We start from the raw sequence: 25,778 nt of genomic DNA on the forward strand, positions 1-25,778 counted from the left end.
TTTGCAAACTATGGGTAATGTCTTTGAAAGCAATAGAGAATATAAGCCTCTTAGTATCACATGCAGAATTTAATTAAGTGCTTACTGATCACTTTACTTAATTTGGAAATGATGTGTGTAGCATCAATAAAAGAGTGTAATAGTGTAAAAAATGCTCTACAATGTATTAGGATGCTGAATGTAGTGAATCATTATCTAATAAAACTTAGCCCCAGAACATCTTCGTCTGGGACCAGTCACATAATGCATGGCCAAGATCCCTTACTTGAATGGAAAGTATAGTGGTCTGCAGTGTCTCTAGGAGYTCAGGCTCTCAGATTAATTATTTCTGAACAATATTTTTCTTGGTAGTTCAGTGCCCCCTAGCACTGTGAGAGGGAATTTGACCATTTCTGATCTATAGGATTGAGTGCTACCTAACAAACCTCCAAAATCCTTCACTGTGGAGTTGGGACAAGAAGGTAGGCCACTCTGTACTCAGCAATTTAATCTACATGGAAAGATATAAATATCTTCATTTTGATAGTAAAGCAGGAATGGCTGCTCTCCTGATATGACCTTGCCTTTAAAAATCATCACTGTGTTGTCCTGGGCAGGCTTCCAGTGAGTCTGCTTAAAGTTCAGGGCCCTCTGCTTACCTGCATTTTTCTCTTACCTTGTTTTGTGTGTGTGTTTGTGACTTTTACTTTTTTTGGCAGCTGGCTTTGCAGAATGCCTTGCGTTATTTCCCACCTGAAATACAAAAGTTACTGGCACTGGAATTTGCTGAAGAACTCAGGCTGTATGGACATATATATATGTACAGATTCTGTCCAGATATTGAGATGAGGTAAGGACTAGAACATTCAGAATTTGTTGCTTTTGGTTGGCATTTGCTTACCAGCTTTCACCTGTGGAAGTATTTACCTTTGAATGGAGGCACCGCTGCATCCTATTTTACCTCTTGCAGAAGTCATGTCATGACAAAACATATAAGCTGAGTAAATCAGATGTTTCATGTGTTACTAGAAATAGTGGTTTCATTTCCCTTGGGTGTTATTTAGTATTTTGGGATGCTTTTCTGTAAAACTGCATGAGAGTTCCTTTATCCTCCAGATTTTGTCCTGTGCTCTGTCCTCATCAGTTCCATGGAGCTGATTAGGAGACACTCCATACCCTTCTGGATGGTTCCTGGCAAGATCAGGACAGTCTTGCTGAGCACTGTAAAGCTCAGCATCACTCACACAGTGATGCCTGTGCAGTATGTGTGAATACCATCAAGATATACTGCTGTCAGCAGTCCACCAAGACACTCAGAAGGGATTRTGCAGTGTCCTGTGTTGTAACACCAGCTTTGCCCTACATAGAGATGATTACAACATTTCACGAGCCTCTTTAGGACTCTCCCAAATGCACTGAAATGTGAGTCTTAAAGTTTCTAGGGACTAGTCTTTCTTTGAGCTCTAATTGCAACCTGGACAAAATGTCTGCAAGAGTCCTGAGTTCCTGTCAGTCAAATGTTGGCTGAACCAAGAGGAAAGATCAGATGACTGGATGGCTTTAGGACCTGCTGTCAGTAGCTGGTTGATCTTCAGTCACACAGAGAAGGCTTCCTGGACTTAAATGGGAAGCTGCATGTTCTTCAGTCCTTGGAGTCTATATTCAGCCTTGGTTTGTAACATGCTGGGCTTGTTACCTGATGGTTTTGGAGCATTGCTTCATTGTAGGGCTAATGAGGCTAATGTTTGTGAGGCAGAATAGTTTTGGTGAGGACTGCCAGGGGCTAGCTACTTTTTTTTCAGACCGATTCTTTCCTTTTTGCATCCAGCAGGGGCCTAGTTTGTCTAAGAAATCTAGGAAATAAAACAATCAACTGAAAAGCACTCTAATTTGCACAAACAACTGTATTTCTGTGCTGTCCGTACCAGTGCGGCATCAGCTCTTACAGAATTCAGCTATGGTGAGGACAGCTGGAAGACTGAAAAATACTGCCGTGCTGGACTTAAGAGGAGCTGAGTCCTCAGTATAGATGAGGGCACTTTCTGCTGGCAGGATAGGACGAGACAATCCACCAGCTGATTTCCATTGCTGGCATCAGTGACTCTTTGAAAGCTTCACATTTTTTTTTCATAGTTTGTATCTATTTCTTTGCCCACCATTCCTAATAGTTTCCTAGAGCGTTAGAGATTAAGTAAAGGTCTTTCGTTCTTTGTCATCTAGTAGTATTTGGTTTTGGTTTATATTTCCAAGGGAGCACAGTCCAGCTTGTTTTTGTTTCATTCAACACCCTTGTTTCCATATCAGCACTCTGTTAACTAATACCTGAACTTGGTGTTGGTTACGTTCTGAGTAGTCTTATACGGAAATAACTCATTTTGATGAATTGGTATCACATTTTACAGAAATCCAGTTATTTTATCACCTTAAACTTAGAAGAAAAAAACGAACTAGCAACAGTAATGTTTTTTGAACAACTCATGCTTTTTCTCCTGGTTTGGCAGTGACTGCAAAGTCATTTATTTTAGCATCCTGCTGTAAATAGCTAGGATAATGCATATAGGCCCTGGGAGGAGCCCATTTTCTAAATCTGTACAATATACATTTCAAATTTTGGCTCAGSAGCTGGTCAGCAGATGTCTGACTTTTTTTGTAGTTAGCACTCTAGCCTATCCTTTTCAGTGTAACTGTCTTCCACGTGTAAAGCAAATGTTCAGACATTGAAGATCTATGGACCAATAAAAGGATGATGATTTAGCAAACATGTCAAATAGTCCTATACCTTCAGGAATTTCTAGTGCCTGTAATAATGTTCCTGCTTGTGTAGAGGGAAAGAGTAAAAGATTGAAACTTTTGATTAATGGTTATACTTATTTTTGGTATTAGACTGTAGAGGCCTCTAGACAATTGTACTAACACCTGTACAAACACATAGCGAAGAGATTGTCCCTGCCCTGGAGAGGAACAGTGTAACTGTAAGACTACAAGCTGTAAAACAATTTGATATAAGAAATAGATGGTAGAGGAGAAGATAACAGTGAGGTGATTGCAGCCCTTAAAGTACATCAGTGCTAGGAAACCTGACTCAAAAATGGCTTTGTGAGGGTTCCACATACCTCTCAAACTTCTGGATGAAATGCATCTTATGTAGTTGAAAAAAAAAGGGGGGGGGGGCAGATTTCTCCTAACTAGTTATGTCTCTGAGAGCTTTGTTGGGATTGAAATTCAAGCTGGGTATTTTCCTTCTTAGATAGGATCTTAAGTTCCTRTTATTTAAATAACAAGGCTCCTGAGTCTGAAAGGAGCTTCCACTGACAGTTTTCTTTGACGTTGCAGGACGTAGCTGCTTGGCCTAGCAACTGGGATACAAAGACCAGTTCATGCATAATCCAAATAATCCAGGCTAAGAAGCAGAGCGAACTCATGGCCACCATATTTATAACCACTTGTGATTAACTGACTCGGCAAATGATAGGCTGAATCCATTTTTTTTCTTAGTTTTCTTTGCTTAGTTCTGATAGATTCGTCCATACATGTCGTTTCAGATTTGCACTTTCTCCTTTTAGTTTTTTTCCTTCCTTTCTGAATAAAACTCTAATTCAGGACAATCTGACATTCAGTGATATTTCTGCGGGGTATTTTGCTGCTGCTGTTGTCTTTATCTATGAATTGAAGTGTCCCTCTAAAGTTTGATGGATACTGTTTCAGAGCATACCCCATAGAAGAATATCCCTGCAAGACCAAATCAGCTGCTGCTATTATGCTGATGATCATGAATAATCTGGATTCCTCGGTGGCTCAGGTAAGGTACAGTGAAAATAAAGAAGCTGGAAAGGATTCACATGATAAAAGCAAGCCTGCAAGTTACTTCCTGTATATGCTCATATAAAAACTGAAAGATAAAGGCACACAGGTGAAAATAATCTCTGTGCAGATGATACTACCTTGAGAGGTCCTTGGCCCTTTCAGCAGCAAACGCCAATCTGACTAAGATCACTCAGACCCTATTTAACAGAGTTTTGTGGGATATCTATTTGTTACAGAAACTGCAACCCAGAAAGCTTTGTAGCATTTGGCATCACCAAAATACCATTATAACAATTTAAAAAAATGTTTTTTTCTGCTTAAACTATTACTTTCATGATGGTATTTTCTGATTTCAAGAATCAGGAGGGTGTTGATGCAATAAGCTGTAGTGAAGAGCTGTAATTGAGATTTTTTTTTTTTAAGGCAGGATATACTCTGAAAAAATTCCAGAAATTGCTTGCTTTAATATTGTTAAATTCCTTTTCTCAGTTCCCCCAGGAGCTAGTCACTTACGGAGGAAACGGGCAGGTCTTCAGCAACTGGGCGCAGGTAGGGCTCAGTAACTTCTGTAACTTGTTTCATAAAACCCATTTTACCCTCCCCCAAGCACATTCTGCTTAGGCAGAGTTTGTGATAATTCTTGGCAGTCATTGTCTCAAAATACTCCAAAACATCCTGTCTGGATAGATGAATGCTCAGTTATGAACTGCATAGATGGCGAGAGCTTTATTTAGTAAGGAGAGCACAGACAACCAGGAGAAACACTGCGATATAAAAGTATCAAGCTGTGTATGATGTAGTAGAGAATATTATTTTATTTTTTTTCTTTTTCTGATGCCTTGATATGTGCCTCTATTTTGCACAAATAACTTTAGAGGCAAACTGAATTCTAGGAAACAAAGTATATCTTTTGGTTGTTTGCTTCTTGTATTTTTACAAAATGTTTCACAGCAAGTTATGGAATAAAAAAATACAGATTTGATTTAAGGAAGGGAAAAGGAATTTGAGATTTTTATTCTGAGTCATCTTCCAATCAAATTGCAAATTAGCTGCAAATGTTTAAGTGCTAAGTAGTCAGATCTTGGTGCGCTTTRCTTTCAGGTCTAGCAATATTACCTCTGATCTCTGAGAATGTCAGGTGGGTAAAGACTTGCCTAAAATCTGAGCTGGGCTGTTTAAGGTGTGATTGTATCACTGTATCATCTTTCTCTTGCTTTAATCCAAGTACTGCAAAATGCATGTGGGAAACATTTCAAGCAGCTCTTTGGCATCAGCAACATGCTTATACTGTTACCTTTTGAATGAGTGCAGTTTATTCTCTGAAGACCAGTCCAGGTTTGGATGCTCTCTAGGTGTTTAGTGGCAAGAGGAACATTCAGTGAACAACTATCCTGGTTCTCTGTAAACAGGCAGGCAGAAATTCAGCTGTGAATGCTCAGTGTGTCATCCCTGCAGCCTCTGGCAGTATACTCCAAGGCCACAGAGAGGGGACAAGTGGAGATGGGGCAATGAGTTTTTGCAGTGTGGGACAGATACGGCACAGGTAGAAAGGTGCATCATCCTGAAGGACAGCGTCACTCCTGAAGGCTGGAAAGGTGCTGAGTTCTGGCTCTGTAGGTTAAATAACCAAAACCTGATCTACAGTGCCAACTTCTGCATTGAGGAGTGATGTATGAACCTTGTTGTGTCTTTACCTAAATTTGGCTTCTTGGATCTTAAAAAAATGCAAGCAAATCTAACTTGTAAATAAGATTCCCAGTTAGGGAAAAGTAATGAATTTCTGGCTGTAGCACACAACTGTGAGACTTAAGTTTTCTTGCCAGTTTGACACTGCTTTTCATCTGCAGCTAAGAAAACTCACCTAAGCTTCAGTTTCCTAATCTGTTACGTAGGTGGCTTTTGAGGCAAAATTGTTCTGACCCTTTGAAGGAAGGGTACCATGGCAACACACATTTCTTTATTCCGTGTATTGATCAGTTAATGTCTTGTGCAAAGGTTTTACAGTAGTTTTGATGTTAGCAGTGCCAGCAGCTCATATAGTAGCATTAATATGCTGACATCCCTTAGGCAGATGTTTCACTACAAAGTGAAATGGAAGCACTGCCAAGTCTAGAAATATTCTATCTTTTCCCCTGTTCTCACTGAGGTTAGATGGAGCTGTGACCTGCAATTGTTTCGCAGTAGAACAAACAATACCTTTTTGTTTCTGGCTACTTAGAGTAGCAATCACATGAATGATCCAGTTACAGTGGAATGTTTTGTTCTATGTTTATGCCTTGAAAACAACATACATCTTGTCAGTTTGTGTCATTGCAAAATTACTGTTGAAAAGGTTGAGTTTCAGGTATATCTTCCACAAAGCCCTGTACTTTCTTCTGAATAGTTTTCAAAAGAACAATGTCTAGAGCTAAATTTCCCCTTACGACAAGATACACTTCTGTTATCCTGAGGCTGGCATAGTACTTTGATCTAGGAAAGGCAGACTAGATCTTCGTTTTGAGAACCTCATTGATTCTCTTTCTTTAATCATCCGAAAGTTGCTGTGTTGTGCATAAAATGCAGCAAGATCTAACTATCTTTCAGCTTTTCATTTTATTGCATCTTTTTCCCAGCTTGCTAAATTCAGTCTGTTTCCTGACAAGAAAAAGAAAAGTGAGAAAATAACTCTTTCCTGCCTAAATTAGCTCGTTAAGCTCAGCTTGGAAATTGGTTGGGTCAGGAGGAACTGGCTTCGAATCTGTACCATTTCTACTTCAAATTAGACGCAACCACAGAGGTTAAGAGCCCACTGTTTGCTGCTTACTTGTGGGTAGCGTTGCTGTCTCTTCTGTTGCCTTCACGCTCAAAGCTTGGGAGATTCATGAAGAAACATCATTGCAAGATGGAAATGGGTTCACTCATTCTTCTTGGTTTTGCTTTCAGTTCTGGTTGGTCATGCACTATTTGTCAGAGATGACTGAAGAGCAAACACTAGTAATGTACAGCGGACATCCTCTGGGACTCTTTCCCAGCCATCAGCATGCTCCTCGATTAATCATTACTAATGGTATGGTAGGTATTAACAYTGTGCTTTCTCTTTTTCCTCCTCTTCTGTTTAGTTTTCAAGTGTTTGCTGAATTAAGACATTATTGATACTATCTGAACTTACAGTAGCACACAAAACAATCTGTGATCCAAATTCTGCATTGTTTATTCCAGTCTTCCTTACCTCAAATGTGCTGAACAACAGTGCTGGAGGGAATGAACAATCCTGTCCTGATCAGACTTCTGTTCCAACTGAGCCTGAGCGGCATATGCACCTGGCTGAAATAGTTCAGCCAGGCTCACTTTGGAGGATATAAAAGCCCTCAGTAGTCAAACAGCTGATTATTGATCAGATGCTCTGGTATCTGGACTGCTTTGCTCGAAAAGCAAACTGGACAATTGGACCTACTCATCCCTTGCCAGTCTTCTGGGCCATCTGTCTGYGGGCTAGTATTGGGCCTAGACAAATGCTTTCCTCGAGACTTGCATGACTATCGTGTTGCCAGAAAGACTAGACACTTCTTTCATAATACAAGAATGTATGGAATAAAACACCTGTCTTACTCCTACTGTTTTTCTGTTTTCTATGTGTGTGACCATAGTTACAGAATTTGGCCTGTGGAAAATATCCRCTTAAATGTCTAATTTGCTTATCTGGGTTTTCTTTTATTTGTTTTCTTAGGTTATTCCCAACTATTCTACCAGAGACGAATATGAGAAGATGTTTGCTTTGGGAGTAACAATGTAAGATGATACATCAGCTATTAAAATAYATCAAAGATTTAACTAAAATGTAATTCAAATATCAGCCACTGCTTGATTAAAATTTCTAATGCAGATGAGTTTCAGTTGGGTTCTTGATGCTGCAAAGGATTAATGAACACTTAGATGGAATTAATCAGTAGTTTAAGCTATGTCAAGCTATGTACATATAAGGATGTAGTTAAGGCCCACTGGACTTGATTAGGTTTGTATGTGTGTTTTGGCTAAATTACAGTCTAAAGCCTTAATCATAACTTACAAGACTGGCTAGTTCCACTTTGCAGTGGTTTTATTGTAATCTGTAAAGAGAACATAAGTTATTAAAAACTTATCTTCTTTTATACTAAGGCTTTGAAGTAAAATTATAATTTTAATTTTTTAATAATTATTTGCTGCTTTTTTATTATGCGTCTAGTTGATGAGCAGAAGATGGTTGTTCTATTGTATGACATTGAGGGAATTAGTGAAAACTACTGGAGATATGGGTGTGTACAAATGAGGAAGCCGGAAGAAATGAAAGGGTATAGATACAGAGAATGACGATTGTCATTCTCCTGGGGATTTAATAGGAGTGTGGAGAATTGTTTAGGGGTAACATCTTCAAAAGCAACTGTTTGACTTAGGAGGAGTTCCACTGAAAACTAATGGCAAAAAGATGCCAGCAATGTGAAAAGCTGCTTCCTTTTGTCCTAGTCACTATGCTAAATGCCAGTACCAAATTTCCATTTAATTTTTTCATCCATGCAGTTTTGACAGATGAACTCAAACATTTAAAAAGCTAAATGTTCCTCTGAGAATGTGTTGGTACACTGCTAATAAAGAAGGAACTTGGTTAAGTTGGGAATTTAATAATACCAGATCTTTAACAACAACTAGAGGCACAGGAGATAATTACTTTTGTTATACTGAAAACATAGATATGTACAGATTCATGATACCTGAGTAACACGTAGTATTCATTGTGTTTGTTCCTATTGCTAGGTATGGTCAGATGACTGCAGGGAGCTACTGCTATATTGGGCCTCAGGGGATAGTCCATGGGACTGTGGTAAGAAAYTGGGGAAAGGACTATTTGTGGAGAGCCAAAGGAGGAAAGTATCTCCTGCAGTAGCTGGTGGCTTGAGTGGGATGAATTGCTGTGAGCAGGATGCAAAGAAATTCTCATTGCAGCATCCTTCTACTGAGTGCATGGCATCTTTTTCAGAATCAAAACCCCAAAAGATCTGCAGTCAGGGTTTCTATCTGAGCTCATACCTAGCTACAGCAAGTGAAGAATGAATTGACCAAATGTTTATTACACGGTAGATTGATAATGATGTGTTCTTGGACTTCATTTTAAAACAAAGCATCTTGGATCTGTGGGACTCTGAAGAGCATCTAAAGTCCTAAGTATCTGTGCATGCATTATCTAATCAAAGAGTATGTCCACAGAATCTTTTCTATAGAAATGATCCTTTCAGGCAATCTGTATTCCTTTTTACTGGCATCATGGCAGGCCTAAACTTTTCACAGGAGTATTTATGACTGTAGTCCACGAAGAGCTAGAGATCTGCAGAAATCATTTAACCTAGTGCATTTCAGCCTTTTTGTATGTGGGTCCTTTGCATTTTTTCTGTGTCCGAACAGATTCTGTAGGACATGCACAGGTATCCTAACGATAGGCTTGTCTTCCTTATCTGTCTTTTGCTGTAATCTTGACGACATCTGTGTGCCCCAAGACCAGCATTTTGGGAGCCATTGGTCATTCCATTCTATTTCAGTGACTGAATCTTGTATTATCAGGACAGATGATTTCATAGCATCAGTTAGTGATAATTTTTCTTCTTGAAGGAGTAAAACAGATTCCTGGTCCTAGTGATCCCCGAGGCCAATTCTGTTGTTTCAAGCTCTGTGTTTGCAAAAGGAATGAAAGATTATTCAAATATAAGAATACCAATGCCTTTCAGTCCCTTAACCAGTCGTATCTGCAAACAGCTATGTGTTAAAAATATCTAGTCAATATGGAAATTCATTGGGAATACGTGATGTTAAATTTTTATCTTTTAAATTCCAGGAACTCTAGGAAAATGGCTCAGAATAATTGCTATATTGTGTGTTGTGTGTAGCTCACAGTGCTGAATGCAGGCCGTCGCTATTTGAAAGTGGAAGATCTCTCTGGAAAGGTGTTTGTTACCTCTGGTCTTGGGGGAATGAGCGGGGCTCAAGCGAAGGCTGCAGTCATTGCTGGCTGTGTGGGGATCATCGCAGAGGTGAGAGTAATGCTCTTCTCATTCTGTCTTCCCTTCTTTGTATGCTGAGTTAGAACTCTCCTAACATGCTCCTCAGTTAACCCTGGCAGGCCAAAATAAGGCTAATTACAAGACTTACGAAAATCCTGGCTCTAAACAGCAAACTTAAGTTCTTCGTAGGGCAAATGCTAATGTTCTGCAGTGCCTTTCTTGCTGTTCTCTGAAGGTCACCCACAGCATATATTCTTGTTGAATGTTTTGTTCTGATGTGATGTTTATCTGCTCCAAATATGTTAAAATAGCACAGCTATTTCATCCCCTAAACAAGGAGAATCTAATAATGATTTGTGATTCAAAGATGGCTAATGTCCAAGCAATCAGAACAGTGTATGGCAGGATCTACTGGATCCTTAGAGACCCACAAGTATCATACATAATCTTGAACATCAATATCATCACCTTGGTAAGTATATATGCCTGTAAGTTTCAACTGAAATACGCTTTCCTAAAATGAAGGTAACATTAGGGTCTCCTAGTTTCTGCATTTTGCAGCTACAAYGCTTATTGCAAGGTTTTATTCTAACAAATCAGACAGAAGAATGGCAAAAAAATACTGCAAGATTTTTCTAATAAAATGTTGCTCTGCAATTATGTGATAATGGCAGTGAATATTTTTGATTTAATGAACTGGATCTCTCACTATTGAGAAATAAGACTCCCATGCCTTTCTTTTTTCTTCATGGCAACCTTTTAATTCAGTATACTTGAGAAGCATTTGTAATAGAGCAGATATAGAACTGATCAAAATGTGGTGTGCTCTTTAGAGTATCTGTAGTTGATRAGCTCTTGTTACTGCTCCAGAGAACAAGAGATTTTGAGAACCAAACTCCAGTCAGAGAATTGACTGGAGTGGGAGTTCAGCCTTCTCAGCTGAAGCCCTTTGTAGAGAGAGTTAGCTGGCAGACCTCTGCTGTAGGCAGGTCATTTACTGCAATGAAAAGAGTAAGAATATTGCAATCTGACCCGTGGTAATTATAATTAAACTTCAAAACATTATGGGTCAGACTGCCACGTGGCATGCCGTAAATCTGATGTGCTGTGGCTAGCTGAGGTCTTATTCATGGAATGCTAGAATTTCATCTAGTTTGCAATGATKGTACAAAAGCATTTTTGTTAGCACAGCATTAGCTTTGCATGCATTTGACCTCTCATCAGGTACTCCCTGCAGGTGAAATAGATTTATTCAATTTATTATTGAATAAATCGTTTTTGAATAAATGATCTTATCCAGACTTCTACTCTATCATCATGATCTTTCAAATGCTGGAATACAAAAGAGGGATTCCAGTGAATGGTATTTGCAGCAGACCTTTGTCCTTTTCATCTCTATGGCTGCAGATGATTTTGTTCAGGAGATTGAATATCGCCTGGTTTTTATCCTCTGTGAGATGATCCTTGTCGGAAATGAGTCTAAGAAACACATGTGGATAGCTATATATGCGTATATATTATTTATTTAAGGAACTATTTATGCAAATGACATTGATGAATTGTGCAAGAGATGTCATTTTGTCAGCCAGGGCTCCCGAAGCTCAGACAGAAGGATTAATGGTGCGAGTCTTTTACCTCTTCTGTTTGACATCAAACAGATTGTAATTTTGTGAAATAACTGTGTGGAGCGTCAGGCAATCTCCTGTGAGCTGCACTAAGCTCTCTAGGGTTACACCAGGGGTGACATTAACTCACTGTGTTTGTGCAGTCTTTTTAAGCTACTGAGATACTGATTATAAAAGAGCATTTTTTATTTTCTGAAAATATGATGCAATGGAAGCTAGTTTTCTTCGGTGCACTAGCATGGCTGTGAAAGCAGGCCTAAGACAGAGTGGTCTGAAGTAAGATACGTAGGATATGGTAACAGATTTAAATAAATCTGATTTGTGCTATACTGAGCTTTGAATAAACCCAATCCCTYTAATTCATATGGACCATTAACAATATCTTCTCTCCCTGTGTTGATTTAAGTAACTCCCAAAGAAACTGTCTCCCTCTGCACCTGACTTTTTATTGAATAATTCCATTAACAATGACATGATATTATCATAACCTGATATATTGGTAGAATAGCCTTTATTAGTGATGTAGGAATTGATGGAAGATTTCTCATGCTAAGAATAATTGGGAAAGAGGAGATTTCTTGAAAATCAAGCAACTCCTGAATATGGAACATGTTTAATTGGCATATAAATATAATTGACATATACATTGGTGGAAAAATATCCTGTACAATTTTAATGAGAAGTCTTATTTTGCAAAACGTGTTTAGGGAGTGATGGATGAAATTCTTCTCTTGTTTCACTTCTAGCCTGAAATAATAGAATGGAACTGTTAAAAAACAGAGATGGAAAATAACATCTACTCCATCTTTCTAAGGCCAACGCAGGGCTATTCCCTTCACCCATTTGATACTTTTTCTTCCAGGTTAATTGAAAAAGTAAAGATAAGTCACAGGATGGGAGAAATGGGCACTTTAAGATCTCTGCCATTTTGTCTTAGGTTGATGAAGCAGCTCTTTTGAAACGTTACAAGCAAGGATGGCTGATGGAAATCTCTGATAACCTGGACCACTGCATTACTCGCCTCAGGTATGACTTGTAATGTAATTTAGTGAGTTTCTCTGCTCTTTAATTCTCACTTTATGTCTTTGTGCAGTGTGCAATTTTAGTGAACATGGAGGAGGGACTGAGAGACACCACTTCTTATCCCAGTTCTGTTGTTCGATGTGAATCTATCATTTTGAACAGCATCTGTCATTATTAGTAGCCAACCCTACTACCAATGCTTCTTATAATTTGTATTATGATGTGCAAAATGTCTTCAGTTTCATGAATATATGTACAGCAATTACAAATTACATTATACTTGAAGCTTCACTCAAGTGTTCTGGAATCAAAGATTAGCAGTTGTGTAAAGGTCAAAAGATTTTGATGTTATTTGTATGTGGATCCAGTGTCTTTGAGTGTTTAGTTCATTAGCCTGGTACTGCCCTTTCAGAACAGGAAACAGTTTTTTAATTTATATATATAGGAAAATGAGGAAGGGAATAGGCCCAGGTTTCAGAAATTCAGTGCATTAATTCCCTCTATTGTTCTTACTCCTTATCCATTTTAAAATCACTCCTTTTTACAAGGCAACAGTAGAGCAAGGCCAGATGAAGCCACAAAAGCAATGCTGCATGTCTGCTCCATCAGGATGTGCTCATGACACCTAGGGGTTGTGTTTTGAGCCTGTGAATTAAAAGCATTGCTGGCTTTCCTTAGGTGAGTGGGGTAGGCTATGGCTTCTTCAGTTTCTCTGCGGGAGAGGAGGAAAGAGGTGTGTTGTGAAGGGAAAGTAAGGTGCAGGCTGTTCAGCTCCTATCTTGAGCAAGCAGGAGAAGAGGGTAGCAAAATGTGGAAGGTGGGGGGAACCTTTGGGTTGGAGTCTGTTACAGGCTCCACCTAAATTCAGTGAGGATTAGTGTGTGTTGTTGGTAGCTGGAGCTGGTTTTGTCTCCACCTCTTCCAAGGTGAAGAGGAGGGGAAGCTAGTGGTATGTTTATTTCTACACAGCCAGGATTGCTATCTCCTTCACCCCAGGGCTGTATGCCCCTGCCCAAGTTAATGAGGATGCCTTAGAAAAACCTAGTGGAAAGAAACTGACTGCTATGAAACCTTTTGGAGACTTCTTTGTTTTCTCAGAAAATCTAAATAATCACAGTGCCCCCAGTTCTTACTACTATTCCTGATTCTGCATTGTTTGGGTACCTACATTTCTGCTATGTTCAGAGTCCCAGWGATATTCAAATGAAGGGGTATCTTTCTTTCTAATATCTATTGCCTAGTTGAGTGTTTGGAACTACGTACAGACTTTTTTKCTGTTTTTCTACTGTGTATATGATTTGTACATTGCACTTATCCATGTGATGTGTGTTCTTCAACCAGTCTTTTTCTACTATATTTTAGAGATGCAAGAAAGAATAAAATCGCCCTTAGTYTGGGTTACCACGGGAATGTGGTAGATTTGTGGTAAGTTGTAGATAATTGACATATAAGTGCTCTGGCTTGTTTATCAACTTAGACTTAGTTCCCAAACTTGGAATAGAAGGAGCATTAACCTAGTGCTAAGTTTGACTCTAGATGCTCATGAAAAACTGTATTGTCAAAAGAGGGATCTTGTGTCCCAACTCTCTATTGCTTGCCATGCATCTATTCCTTTCCTCGTTGAGCAATGAATATTTTAGGGAAATAAATTCCTAAGATTCATTCTCCGATGGAGAAAATGTGTCCCCTTTGGCTGATTGGATAGCAAGGAAATGGCTTTAGCTTCAATGAAGAATAGAAGTGTTAAGATAGGAGTTGAATAATAATAATCAGATGGGGGATAGAAATTCTGGCACTCCTGAAGCTTTGTCTGATGGTTAACCTTACTGTTACACAATATGCCAATGGTGGAGACTGACAAATATATCTGGTATTATGTCATACTGGTATTTCAAACTTATCAGCATTCCTCTACAAGGAAGTGTTTAGTATAAGATTTACATGTCTTTCTAAATCTTTTTCACCATCGTTTTCCACCTCTCAACCCCTAAAACAGACTTAGCTTGCAAAGAGCATGCCTTTATAAACAGTGTGTTGGAATGCAAAGGCTCCTTCTTGAAGCAATTGATGCTCACCTAGAAGAGGAACAGGAATGTGGAATGATAGCTTCTGTTCAAACACCCCACTGTCTTGACTTCCTCCAGGGAGAGACTTGTGTATGAGCTAGACACAACTGGAGAGCTGCTAGTCGATCTGGGATCTGACCAAACTTCATGTCATAACCCATTCAGTGGTGGATACTATCCAGTTCAACTCAGCTTTGAAGAAGCAAAGCAGCTCCTGTCCACCAGTCCAGGGAAGTTCCGCACCCTGGTGCAAGAGAGGTAAAAATTTTAGTGATAAATATTTTTTCATCTTAGATGCTCTATGAATGATCAGATTTTTCTTTCCCACAAGAAGTTTCACTGAATTGTTGGATCTGGCTCTGCTTCTTGGTATTTCAGTAGAAATCTGAGGTAAAGCTATTGTATTTTCACTAATAGCCCCTGATTTTGCACTTACATAGCTATTGCTCAGAATCTGGCAGACATAGCTTACCCACCACTTCAGGAGTAGTCTCCAGTGTATGTGATCTAAGGCTTGAAAACTTATTTATTTTACTTCTATGAATTAYTATATTGTATTAAGTTTTAAAACTCCAGGACAATAAATGCAGTTCTGCTTAGATGGAATTGTACCTCATGGTTTAGGTTCATTGATTAGATCATAAAACCATAATGGGTAAGTTAGAAAGTCCATGCAGGCTGTTCCCAGCTGTGAGTGGTAGTAGCTTTTTAGGTAAAGCGGTAAGGAGGGAGACAAATTCCCCCAATCYAGCTTTTTGTAACTGTAACTTTTGTTTACCATCTTGATTTCAGGAGGCTACTCCTGATTTAGTTTGCAAGTGAAATTGGACATTATAAAGTGAAAAAGTATATTTACTTTAAGTATAAAGAACTTTAGGACAGAGACAGGGAACTGAGCTGTTGTTCTCAACTGATACTTTTAAGACTTCATGGTTTCTCCTCTCTTTGTCTTCATCTTGGGAGCATTATTTGACTTTGGATTAGGGATATGCAAGCAGCTTTCCAGTTTCTCAGTTCTGCACTCTGAGGTAGAAGAAAGGTAAATTTCTGGTAGATGCTTGTTTGTAAGGAGCTGGTAAGATCTAAACAAATTCAATTTCATTTGTTAGCATTGGTTTACCTCTCCAGAGTTCCAGGAAGCTCCACRAACACATATACAACTGCATATACACCTATGCATTAAGGGTAGAACAAGATGATATTAAATGAAAATGGTATAATGGAGAACAATCCTGAGTTACAGTTCTGTTTGCATGATTATATACGAAGGGAAAATAAGTCTGCTTTGACCAAGGGAGAGGCTAAAGCAGTGATGTTTGGCCATTATCGGTTTGTTTTCTATTTTTACTCACTTTCTTCCTTCACTCAAACTGTGTTGCAGTTTTCTGTAGGCTGTTAATTGTTATTATTACTTTTCATCCCCAGAGCTGGCTACATTTCTTTGCTGGGAGGCATGACTCCTTTCTGTTAATTGCTCCATATCTCAGCAGTGAAGTTCTCTTGATCATTGTAAATCACTTAAGGATTTGGGGATAACAGGTGTTATAGAGATTGAAAGTATCTTTATCTTCTGGGTTTGTCTGGATTTCTCTGGGATTTTTCAAATCCATTTGTTTTCCAACCCCTCTTCCTTTAGTGCTTTTAGTAATTTCATGATATTCTTTTTGAAATTTTATTAATCTCAAGAACAACTGTTTTCCTTCTTAATTTCAGTTTGAGGAGACAAGTGGCTGCTATTAATAGACTAGCTGATAAAGGCATGTTTTTCTGGGATTATGGCAACGCTTTTCTCTTGGAAGCTCAAAGGGCTGGTGAGTAAATGCTGGAGTTCTTAGACAAAAACAAAGATAATTTGAAGTACATCTTTCCAGCCCTATGCTTTGCTAGGATAGAGCTGRCCACTGTTATACTAATTGTTTAAGTTCTCTTCTTGTGCTGAATTTTAGGACCCCCAACCTTTTTCTCTGAATATTGTAAAGCCTTCATAAGAACTCAAGTGAAGTCTAATTTTTCATTTTGCAGATTTTCTTCATCTAATCATGGGCCTTTAAAATATTTTTTCTAGGTGCTGATGTTGAAAAAAGAGGAGCCAGTAAAACAGAATTCCGATATCCTTCCTATGTTCAGCACATCATGGGGTGCGTTGGGGAGAGTTTGGAACAAAACGCTTCAGAATGAGTCATAAACCACTTCTGTAGGGGAGGAGAGATTACAAAGACTTACTAATGCAAATCTTACTGTGTAATATGAATGACTTTGAAAAGGAGTGAACTATAGCAGTAGAAAATTTCATCTCACAAGCGTTATACCAAGATGGGTTGCCTTTTTCTCTGCTCTGGATTAGTACCTATGTGTGGCTTAGGAGAATGGGCATGTCACAGCCTCAGATTATATGCAACTTCATATCTAGATGTGTAAAATGAAGAGTTTGCTGTCTCTTCAGAGTAGTATGGTTCAATTCCGAGTCATAGAGGCTGATACTAACACTGAAGTTTAAAACAGGCCTCAAATAGTACTTTTYCATCTCTGCTACTGACTTTACCCTCTACCCAAGCTTTCCTCCTGAGCTCAGCTTTTCCTACAGGCAGTATTAGCTGTTGGGCAACTGAGTTGTGATAACATTTTCCCCAACTCATGCTTAGCTTGTCTAGACCATCTGAACCAAGGCTTAAACATGGTGCTAGGCTAAGCGTGGTGAAGCACCACTCAGATTAAATCTCTTCCTCTGGAGCTCAAGTGAAGTATGCTTTACTATTGTGTGTAAATAACATGGACAGCAAGTGAGTCTGGATTTGGGCATTTGTTCAGACCTAAGCTTGTCTAATACATAAATATGTGTGTGTGTGTGTATTTATCACAGAATCAGTAAGGTTGGAAGGGACCTCTGGAGATCATCTAGTCCAACCTCCCAGGACCTTCAGCATGTAAAGCATAATAGTATAGGTACACTCAGAGTTAGCCTGGTTTAAGGGRGAAGAGACCAGACACCAAGAAGAATAGGTTTTGTAAAACAAATGAAAAATTAAAATTCTTCTGATACACTTATTTGATTGCATTGTCCAGCATTCCTATGAAAATTCTGGTTTGCCTGTGCATTTGTATATACCATTTGATGGCTGTGTGAAATAGCACTGTTTAGTTTCTGAGTTAATGGTCCCTACTGCTTCTGTTTAGATTAGTTCATTCAAAATGTTTCAAATTCTTCCATTTCCAGCTAATGAAAGAAAAGCACTGCTAGCAGCCAGGATAAATAAGGAAGGAATTTCAACTATCTCTTAATGAAACATATTCTCTTCCTAGGGACATTTTTTCCCTGGGATTTGGGCCATTTCGCTGGGTTTGCACCTCAGGTGACCCACAGGATCTTGCTACCACTGACTCAATCGCCATGTCTGTGCTGGAGGACTCCATACGTAGGGGAGGTAGGATACCATCCCATGTGCCCATGACTGGGGGTGCTTTTGGGGAGAAAAGTAAAGYGAGAGTTGTGCCACTTCTGATGGTTTTTGGCTGAAACCTTAAAAAGCAGTGTCTTGCCTATTCTGCATGGGCAGGAAGTCTTACTTGACCCCAAATTCCTACAAGGAGTGTAACTGGTAGGTCATACGCGAAAACAYGGTGTAGAGGGGTTATTGATCCTGAAACTATTGCAATTTTGATTAAGAGTGTTTCTTTCCATTTGTTATAGATTCTCCTGTGCTTTGTCACCTTGAAACTTTAAGGCAAGGAGTGTCTCTTATCAACAGGTTTCAGAGTTTTTTTTTTTTTTTTTTAAAGAAGTCAAATTGCTTTGCCCTTGTCTCACAGAGTGAGGAAAGAGGCAGGGGGAGTTAGAGAGGTTTGCAAGAGGTTAGCAAGTAGATGAGTGGCAGGGAACCACGTTTCCTGGGTGTGGTGCTCCATCCAGTGTCATTTATTTGTGATTACAGTTATGATGTTTGTCTTCTATGTCATTTGGTAACCCAGTGACACCTTATCTTATTTGCTGATGGAACCAATCTGGAATACCAACACTGATCTATGTTTTACTCTGGGAATTACATCAACTTTCATTCTTCCATATCTCTTAAAATGGACCACTGTTATCCTCAGTTTATGAATAGGAACTGAGACAAAGAAGCTACTTCTGTGTTGGGAAACAAATCTTGTTCTTCCAAATTACAATGAAGAGCCCTAATCTTTTTCTTTTTTTCTTGGTCTACTTTTATAGTAGCTGGACAGAAGAATCAGAGACTTCAGTGCTAAGGGACAATGACACTTAAGTCCCCATCTCTGTTTCCATGCAATGGACCTTTGTGCTTCTTGGAATCAACCAAACATACTTATTTTCATCATTTMAAAATATGAATACTACTTCACCTAAATGCTACAAGCACCCCCCTCCTGTATCCTGGCTTGGATTAGTCTGTCTTCTGGTTTTTTTATAGTGCAAGCTGCTTTCATCAGACCTTGCCAAGACCACCATTACTGGTATTAATGAAAAGGTTCATAAGGGAATGTATCACAAATCAAAGCCATATTTTGTCAGAYAGGGAACATAATATTTTTGTCTGGTAATTTCTTCCTTTTTCATATTGAAATATTTTTTGCTTCTTTTGTGAAAGAAACTATGGAAATGTAACTATAGAAGTGTTAAGATTTGGAATGTTCTCCTGTTTGTTGTGAAACAGTTAGTCCTGTGAGGTTCTGAAGTGGTATTCCTAAAAAGAATCTACCACACTCAGATATGTTTCTTATTTGAAACAAAACTACTGTTATCTTCCTGTAAAGCAAGGYTAGTGTCCAGCCTTCTCGTTCTTCTAAGAGATGAATTACTGATGGGGAAGGTCCAAGCCTGTGAGATCCTCAATGCTACCAATTCTCATAAACTTCTCTTAGGTGTCATCCTGAAGAAATAGCACTGCAGCAAGGGTTGTTTTTAATAAAGTGACCCAGAAATTCCTCCCATTTTATGAACACTGAGATTTTCCTGTTTTTAAACCTGGCCCCTTGACATAATGGAAGGGAGGGTAAAATCCAATACTGTAGTGTTGGATCTATCTTCAGAAATCTGCAGCAGATTTTCTGCAATGTGCTGCAATATCCAGTTGTTTTCTTCTTTCAAGAATGAGCTTATGCATGACTTTGGGATGGTTTGAATTGCAAGAGTAGGAAATGAATAAGTTTGTGTGTACATATGCACATGRATGTCTATACAGATGTTAATGCAAGATTAGGAATAGAAGTCTCTTCCACAGACAAAAAGCATTAGACTCCATACATGTATATTCTTAATTTAAGTAAAAAATGTCATTTTAAAATCCCAACAGGTGAAAACAGGCATTAGGGTAATGCTATTATTGAATTTGTTGTATTTGGCAGGACGAGGGGAACAGRAATCCAAAGGAATGAAAACAATTTGGCAAGAAATTAAAGACAGCCATCCATGGTTTTCTTTTCCTGACTATTCCACTTGTTCTCCATTCCATATGGAACCTGTGCTTGGACCAAATTCTGGTGTCTGGATAGCCTCATGTATATATATGCATCCAAAATCTGAACATACCTTTGAATTTTATAAAAGAAACTGTCATTATAATGGCTGACTGGAAACTTCACAGACCTGAATTCTGCCACATCCCAAGTCTACAGTTTTGATCTGGMCTTGAGTCCAATTTTAACTGTTCTTTTCCTTTTAGGAAGATGACTTTTTATGCTTAAATCCTGTAAACTGTGAGGAAAACCTGGGCAGTATTATTGTTTGCATCCACTTGCAGTGTACCCAAAATTTTAAGTTAGCTGTGGTATGAGAGGTGCACACTCATGATTGGAGTGAAATTTGTAATTATTACCTTTATGGTAGTTTGAAGGCTGAACTAACACATAACGATGGTATAAATCTCCCAAAAGCAAAGGGAGGCAATTTCCATGTTCATGAGGACTATTCTTCTGCCTGCACAATGTTCTTTMCTATCTTTTCAAGCCTCAATAAATACAAGGGCCTGCAGAATACCAGAAGCAACACAGTAGCTTGCCTGATTTAGGAACAGATTTCTGTTGGGTCAGCAGCAGTTTAACAAATGAAAGACATATGAAACTAATTCAATGTCAAGCTCTTTCTAGAAAGTCCTGTGAGATTTTCAGTTGCAGGAAGTCATACTATATAAAAGGGAGGATTCTTCACCTCCCCAGGGCTAGCAAATGAAATGTGACTTTGGACACACCACAGTTTAGAACAAAATATGACAGTTTATTGGAGCTAGCTGGGAGGGATGGATGTGCTATGTTGAGATATGTCCTTGTAGCCAGTTTTCTCATYTGGCTTCTCTGGAAAAATCCTATAGATTTCAACAAACAGTAAGATCCTTTCTGTTAATCTAAGCACTGTAAAGTGTAAAATGCAGTAAGTACTCTCTAAGGTTGCTTATAAGAGCTATAGGAATGAATTGATTTTTCTACTCACTTTACTAGAACAACTCCTATAACTCTCATTGAACATCTATAGTCACCTAAGTGAATACTAACCATTACCTTTTAGAAGATATTTCCTTAAAGCTTCTAAATGGTAGTACGATCCTACTAGGACAGCGCACGCAGATGTTTCGTCTTTCGCTCCTTGCGAATCTAAGAGCTGACATGTTAATCCTCCTTGCGGGGTTTAGAGGTTCTCACTAGGAGCCAACCCATAAAACATTGACAGGTCCTTTTGGCATCATTAAAACTCTCTGTGGGAGGCCTGCCTCTGCAGGAGCGAATGTGTTTTACACTTCCCTTTAACAATGTGTTTAACCCAAATTAAATACGAGTATCTTAGCTTGTCCTCATTTCTATTTGTACCAYGTGTATTTGCTGGCATATTGGTTAGTGGAAAGACAGTAGTCTAAATGTTCTTCTTGGCTACCTGGGAGCAGTTTGAAGTTAGGAATATACAAGGTGACTAACTTCCAGACATAGGCATGTGTTCATTACAATTTGATTTGAAAATGGGTGAGAACTGGAAAGTGTTGTGGAATATGGTGTCTTGGCATCTAGTGGGTGCTGAAATTATTATAACTTAAAACTCCAGTGTGTGAGCAACTCACTGTGGCTTAGCGTGTTATTGTGTGTCAGCTGAGCCCTGGTAGCTGCCTGAGTCTCTTAGGAGAAAATAATACAACATATCTTAGCCCACAGAAAAAGAGCGTACAGGCAGTAACTGCTACTGTTACCTCAACTTCCGAGCTCATGTTTGTGCTGTCTGGAGAGGCATAACTGTAAAAGCCCCCCAAAAGCAGAGTGGAAAGAAAATGCTTCTGCCCCATCTTATAGTCTTTGTTACTTGCTACAGCTAGTTCCAGGCCTTTGGAGACACCTGGTTGTACTGAGGTCACCATGTACCTGAATGATGCGTCATATTTTACTATCTTTCACTTCAAGCATGTTTATTTTTACTGTTCTTCAATTTATGTGATGAATTAAATGGAATAGCACAGGTATAAATGAGAAAGAAAGCTAGAGAATGGTTAAAAATGTTACTAATACATCTATATAGCTATATATCTGTAAACAAAGTGCAGGGTGAATTTACAGATGGAATAACTTGCTCCAAGATAAATCCTTCTATGCAGTCTTTTATTTCATAATAATGTGAGACAATATAGCCCAGTTTCACTGTGGTATGAGTGACCTTAGTTTTCTCTTGAGATAAAAACATTCACGTGGGCAATTAATACAGAGCAACTACTGTGCTGCAAATCTATACTTTAACTTACCATTGTAATAGTTTTAGTGTGACTTATCCTCAAGTACATATTACCAGCTCCTCCTGAGATTTTCTGACAGATGCTCAAATGAATTATTTCTTACTTGATGTAAGGAAGACTGGAGTGTAGAGCTCAGTATCATGGAGTTTGCTAAAGCTACTTATTTAGCAAAGGCTCAGAAAGGGATTGGGCATTTAGTAGGTAGAAACCCAGATGACAAAGCATGAACAGGACATATGACCTGTATTTCAAGATTTAATTTAGTTTCCTAAAGATTTGAATGTGAGATGTAATTCCCAGCTGCCTCCTGGGTGACTTCTTTGTACCTTCCTCTCAGTATATGGTGCCAGTCACTGCATTGGCTGCAAATGATTCTATATAGCACTTCCTATATGCGTGCATATCTGAGAGCAGAATTTGACACTCTAGTGCTGTCAGATGAATTTAATTTTATTTAGGGCATATTGCATTTATTTTCAAAACCTCTTTTCATTCTTATTTTCTCTTGTTAGTGAGCGCATCTGTGAAGCAGCAGTACCATGACAACATCCGCTGGATTCGGGAAGCTGGCAGGCACAGCTTGGTAAGTGTACAACCTCCTTCAGTACATGTAACCTCTCTAGGTCTAGACCACAGTTCTGAAGGCTGGAGTGAAAAGCAGGAACGRGTGTGAATGAAAACACTGACTCTAACTCCCTTTCCTGTACTGAGTAAAAAATGGACAACTTAAGTGTCTCTACATCAGGGCTTTAGGGTGAGCTGAACCCTCTCTCTCCTCATTTGGAAATGTCCAAATGCTCCAGCAACATCTGGTCTTGCCTCTGGAGAGAAATAAGCCAGTGATTCAACCTCCACCTCATTTGTCACTCTTTCCTTTGGTGCCGTACAAAATGTTCTCCTTGGTATTTCTTTGGCCATACCTCTTCAGCCCTGCAGTTTGCTCGTTTCAAAACAAATGATAAGGTGAAAGGACTGCATCATCCTATTGCATGGTGAGAAGCAGGGCACAGTGAAATACCCTTTGTTTTTCTTTTAGGGCAGAATCGCACTATGAAACYAACTGGTAACACTCCAGGGTTTATGAATGCTCTCCTCATCTGGGAGCCAGACTAGTTTGTGGAGTAAGAGCTGGAGAGGAGCATAGTTGTGTGGGACAGATGTTCCTTGCCATTCTTTGTCTCTGTATTTCTTTTCCAGCCCATCATTGCTGGTTCCAAACCTCTACTTTTCAGCTGTTGATAAGGCATTTGTTGATGGGGGATTAGAGCCTAGCAATCAGGTTGATTTAAAAACCAGGATTTATTGGACAGTAGCAGCTGAATAAAGAAATGCATCTCACTGATTGTGTGAGTGGAGATAAAACTGTTCAAAGAGRGGCTTTAATTTCTTTTTTCTGCAGGCTGGGTGTTGATGAATGAATAATCTATGCTTTCTCCTACAGAASGGGGCAATCGTATGACTCCATTTGYCTGGGGCCTGAAGATAAGCCACTTGCACAGGGTACCTTATCTCTCTGGCATTTTTATCTTCCAGGTTGTTGGCTCTCAAGCTAGAATCTTATATTCTGATCAGAGGGGTCGTGTGTCTATAGCCGTGGCTATTAATCAAGCGATTTCTGAAGGAAAGATTAAGGTTTGGCTTTTTCCATTTGATATAGGCTGGCAAYTTCCTTTAGTATCTGAGACTGGGTTAACAGGTGGAAAGGGGAATGAGGTGGACCATTGAGAGCAGAAATACCTACCTTTTATGTGGGACTAGTATTGTGTTAGCATCTGTTACGACTTAATCTTCTGTCTAACGTCATCAATATTGCCCTGTGTAACAGAGAGACGGGTTTAGAAAGTCTCTGAGATACGTTGCCTTTGATTTCATGTTGGAATTTTGTATTTGGGCATCTACAAACACATTTCATCATACTATCTGCAAGAGGAGATTTGCTGAAGACACTAGGCAGGGGCTCTGACTCCTTAGTGGTGCCCTGAACAGGCCAAATAACAAGAAAGGGCATGCCTCCACCTGGCACTTCTTTTCCTCCATCCCTTGCTTTTAATCAAATTATGGCTACGGCTAGCTGTGCAGTCAACCCTCATTTACACTGTGTATGTGAATGAAGAAAATCATTAGACCTGATGCTGCTGCCCTAGTGCATAGTGAGTAGTATCTTTCTTGGTTAAAATCCCACTGAGTATACATGGTGGTGATAGAAACACATTTATAGAAAGAATGTATGTGGATTTTCTAAGCTCTTCATGAGTATTGCATRTGGCTCTACAATGTGACATCCTGGCAGACAAAAATTCTGAAGACACCACACAATTATATCTCTTATTTAATGTTGTAGAAGATCTGGTTTTGCARTGGGGTTCAGTTGCCATATGTATGATATAGATAGTTTGGAAGCCCTTGGCATAATTTGATTGTGGCACCWTCCCAARGYTGTAAGCTCTTGGAGGCAGGTGCTRTTAGAGCACAGCTCCAAGTAYAGACAGAATGAATATTTGTCTGGGCAGACACACCTCTAAGATTTTGTAAYATTGGGAAATCAAAATGAATCGTGTCAAACCTTTAGTGAAAAATRATTGATTTTTTTGCAAGGACTGAATCACCACCTGAATTTGCAACACTCAAATTGATCTGTAACCTCATGYTTTCCAATTTGATTCAGATTGTTCTATTTTCATTCTCTGGGTAGTAAAGCTTATGAAAGGGTGTGATCACTGCTCACAAGGAAGCTTCATCAGCATGCATACTGGGTTGTGACTGTGTATGCAGCAGCATCAGACCTAGGCATGTTCACTTATTTATCTCTTGAATAGCCAAAATACAGTAATTACCTTTTTTTTAAAGGGACAAGTTCAAGTAAAACTTAGAACAGATTCCAGCTGAGCAAGGTCTGTTTCTTTTTTTACTCAGAAAATGTTTACTAAAATATTTCAAATACTGTTGACCTTCTCAGGATTCAAAATGAACGTCACTGCAAGCTAGTCTTAAAAAATAAACCTGACCAGACAGAGCACTCTYTTGGAGCAATAACTGACAAGGTCAGACTCCCAGGCCCTTCAGATTTTTTGGAACTTTTTTTCATTTCTTCAAAAATCTCCATTCCYTCTCTGTCAAGCGGGGTGCTTACATCCCTTTTCAATGACTTGCTAGTTTACTGCCAACATAAAACAGCCAGCTAATTCCAGACCATGCCATGCCAAGAGAATGAATTACTCTTGTATAAACCCTCTGCCTGGCAAAGGATAATGAAGACCTGCAAGCTGATCTAGATTCATACTGGCAGTAAATTCCAGATCAAGAATGGGCTTGTCTGAGCTGTAAGAGATTAATAATTATAATTTCCACCTTGKTTTTGGTCTTAAAATCTTCCAGGAGATGAAAAAGTATAGCATTTCTTACTATTCAAAAACAGAACTGTTTCTGAATGAAGATTTTTGCATGCTGAAATGTCTCTGAAATTTCAGCAAAGAAATGCTTCAGATGAAACAATCACATTGCTTCCTGTCTGTTCCCTTACTTTAAGTGTACCAATGTCATAAAACAAGCTCTTAT

At 39.0% G+C, this 25,778-nt stretch overlaps 1 protein-coding gene across 1 annotated transcript in view; it reads left to right on the forward strand.

Annotated features, from left to right (window-relative positions):
• Positions 1–687: 687 nt before the first annotated feature.
• Positions 688–25,778, forward strand: part of UROC1 (urocanate hydratase 1) — a 37,168-nt gene continuing 12,077 nt past the window's right edge. Inside the window, exons 1-15 of the mRNA XM_085323762.1 lie at positions 688–829; positions 3,685–3,778; positions 4,273–4,332; positions 6,706–6,834; positions 7,490–7,551; positions 8,551–8,617; positions 9,675–9,818; positions 12,351–12,439; positions 13,799–13,861; positions 14,581–14,760; positions 16,216–16,313; positions 16,568–16,640; positions 17,803–17,924; positions 22,736–22,806; positions 23,757–23,855. Coding sequence (XP_085179888.1) covers positions 798–829; positions 3,685–3,778; positions 4,273–4,332; positions 6,706–6,834; positions 7,490–7,551; positions 8,551–8,617; positions 9,675–9,818; positions 12,351–12,439; positions 13,799–13,861; positions 14,581–14,760; positions 16,216–16,313; positions 16,568–16,640; positions 17,803–17,924; positions 22,736–22,806; positions 23,757–23,855 — 1,383 coding nt within the window. The 5' untranslated portion in view covers positions 688–797. The remainder of the gene's footprint in view (positions 830–3,684; positions 3,779–4,272; positions 4,333–6,705; positions 6,835–7,489; positions 7,552–8,550; positions 8,618–9,674; positions 9,819–12,350; positions 12,440–13,798; positions 13,862–14,580; positions 14,761–16,215; positions 16,314–16,567; positions 16,641–17,802; positions 17,925–22,735; positions 22,807–23,756; positions 23,856–25,778) is intronic.

This window comes from Rhea americana, unplaced genomic scaffold, assembly GCF_003343005.1.
Source record: "Rhea americana isolate MKP2758 unplaced genomic scaffold, rheAme1 scaffold_120, whole genome shotgun sequence".
In the NCBI taxonomy this organism is placed as follows: domain Eukaryota; kingdom Metazoa; phylum Chordata; class Aves; order Rheiformes; family Rheidae; genus Rhea; species Rhea americana.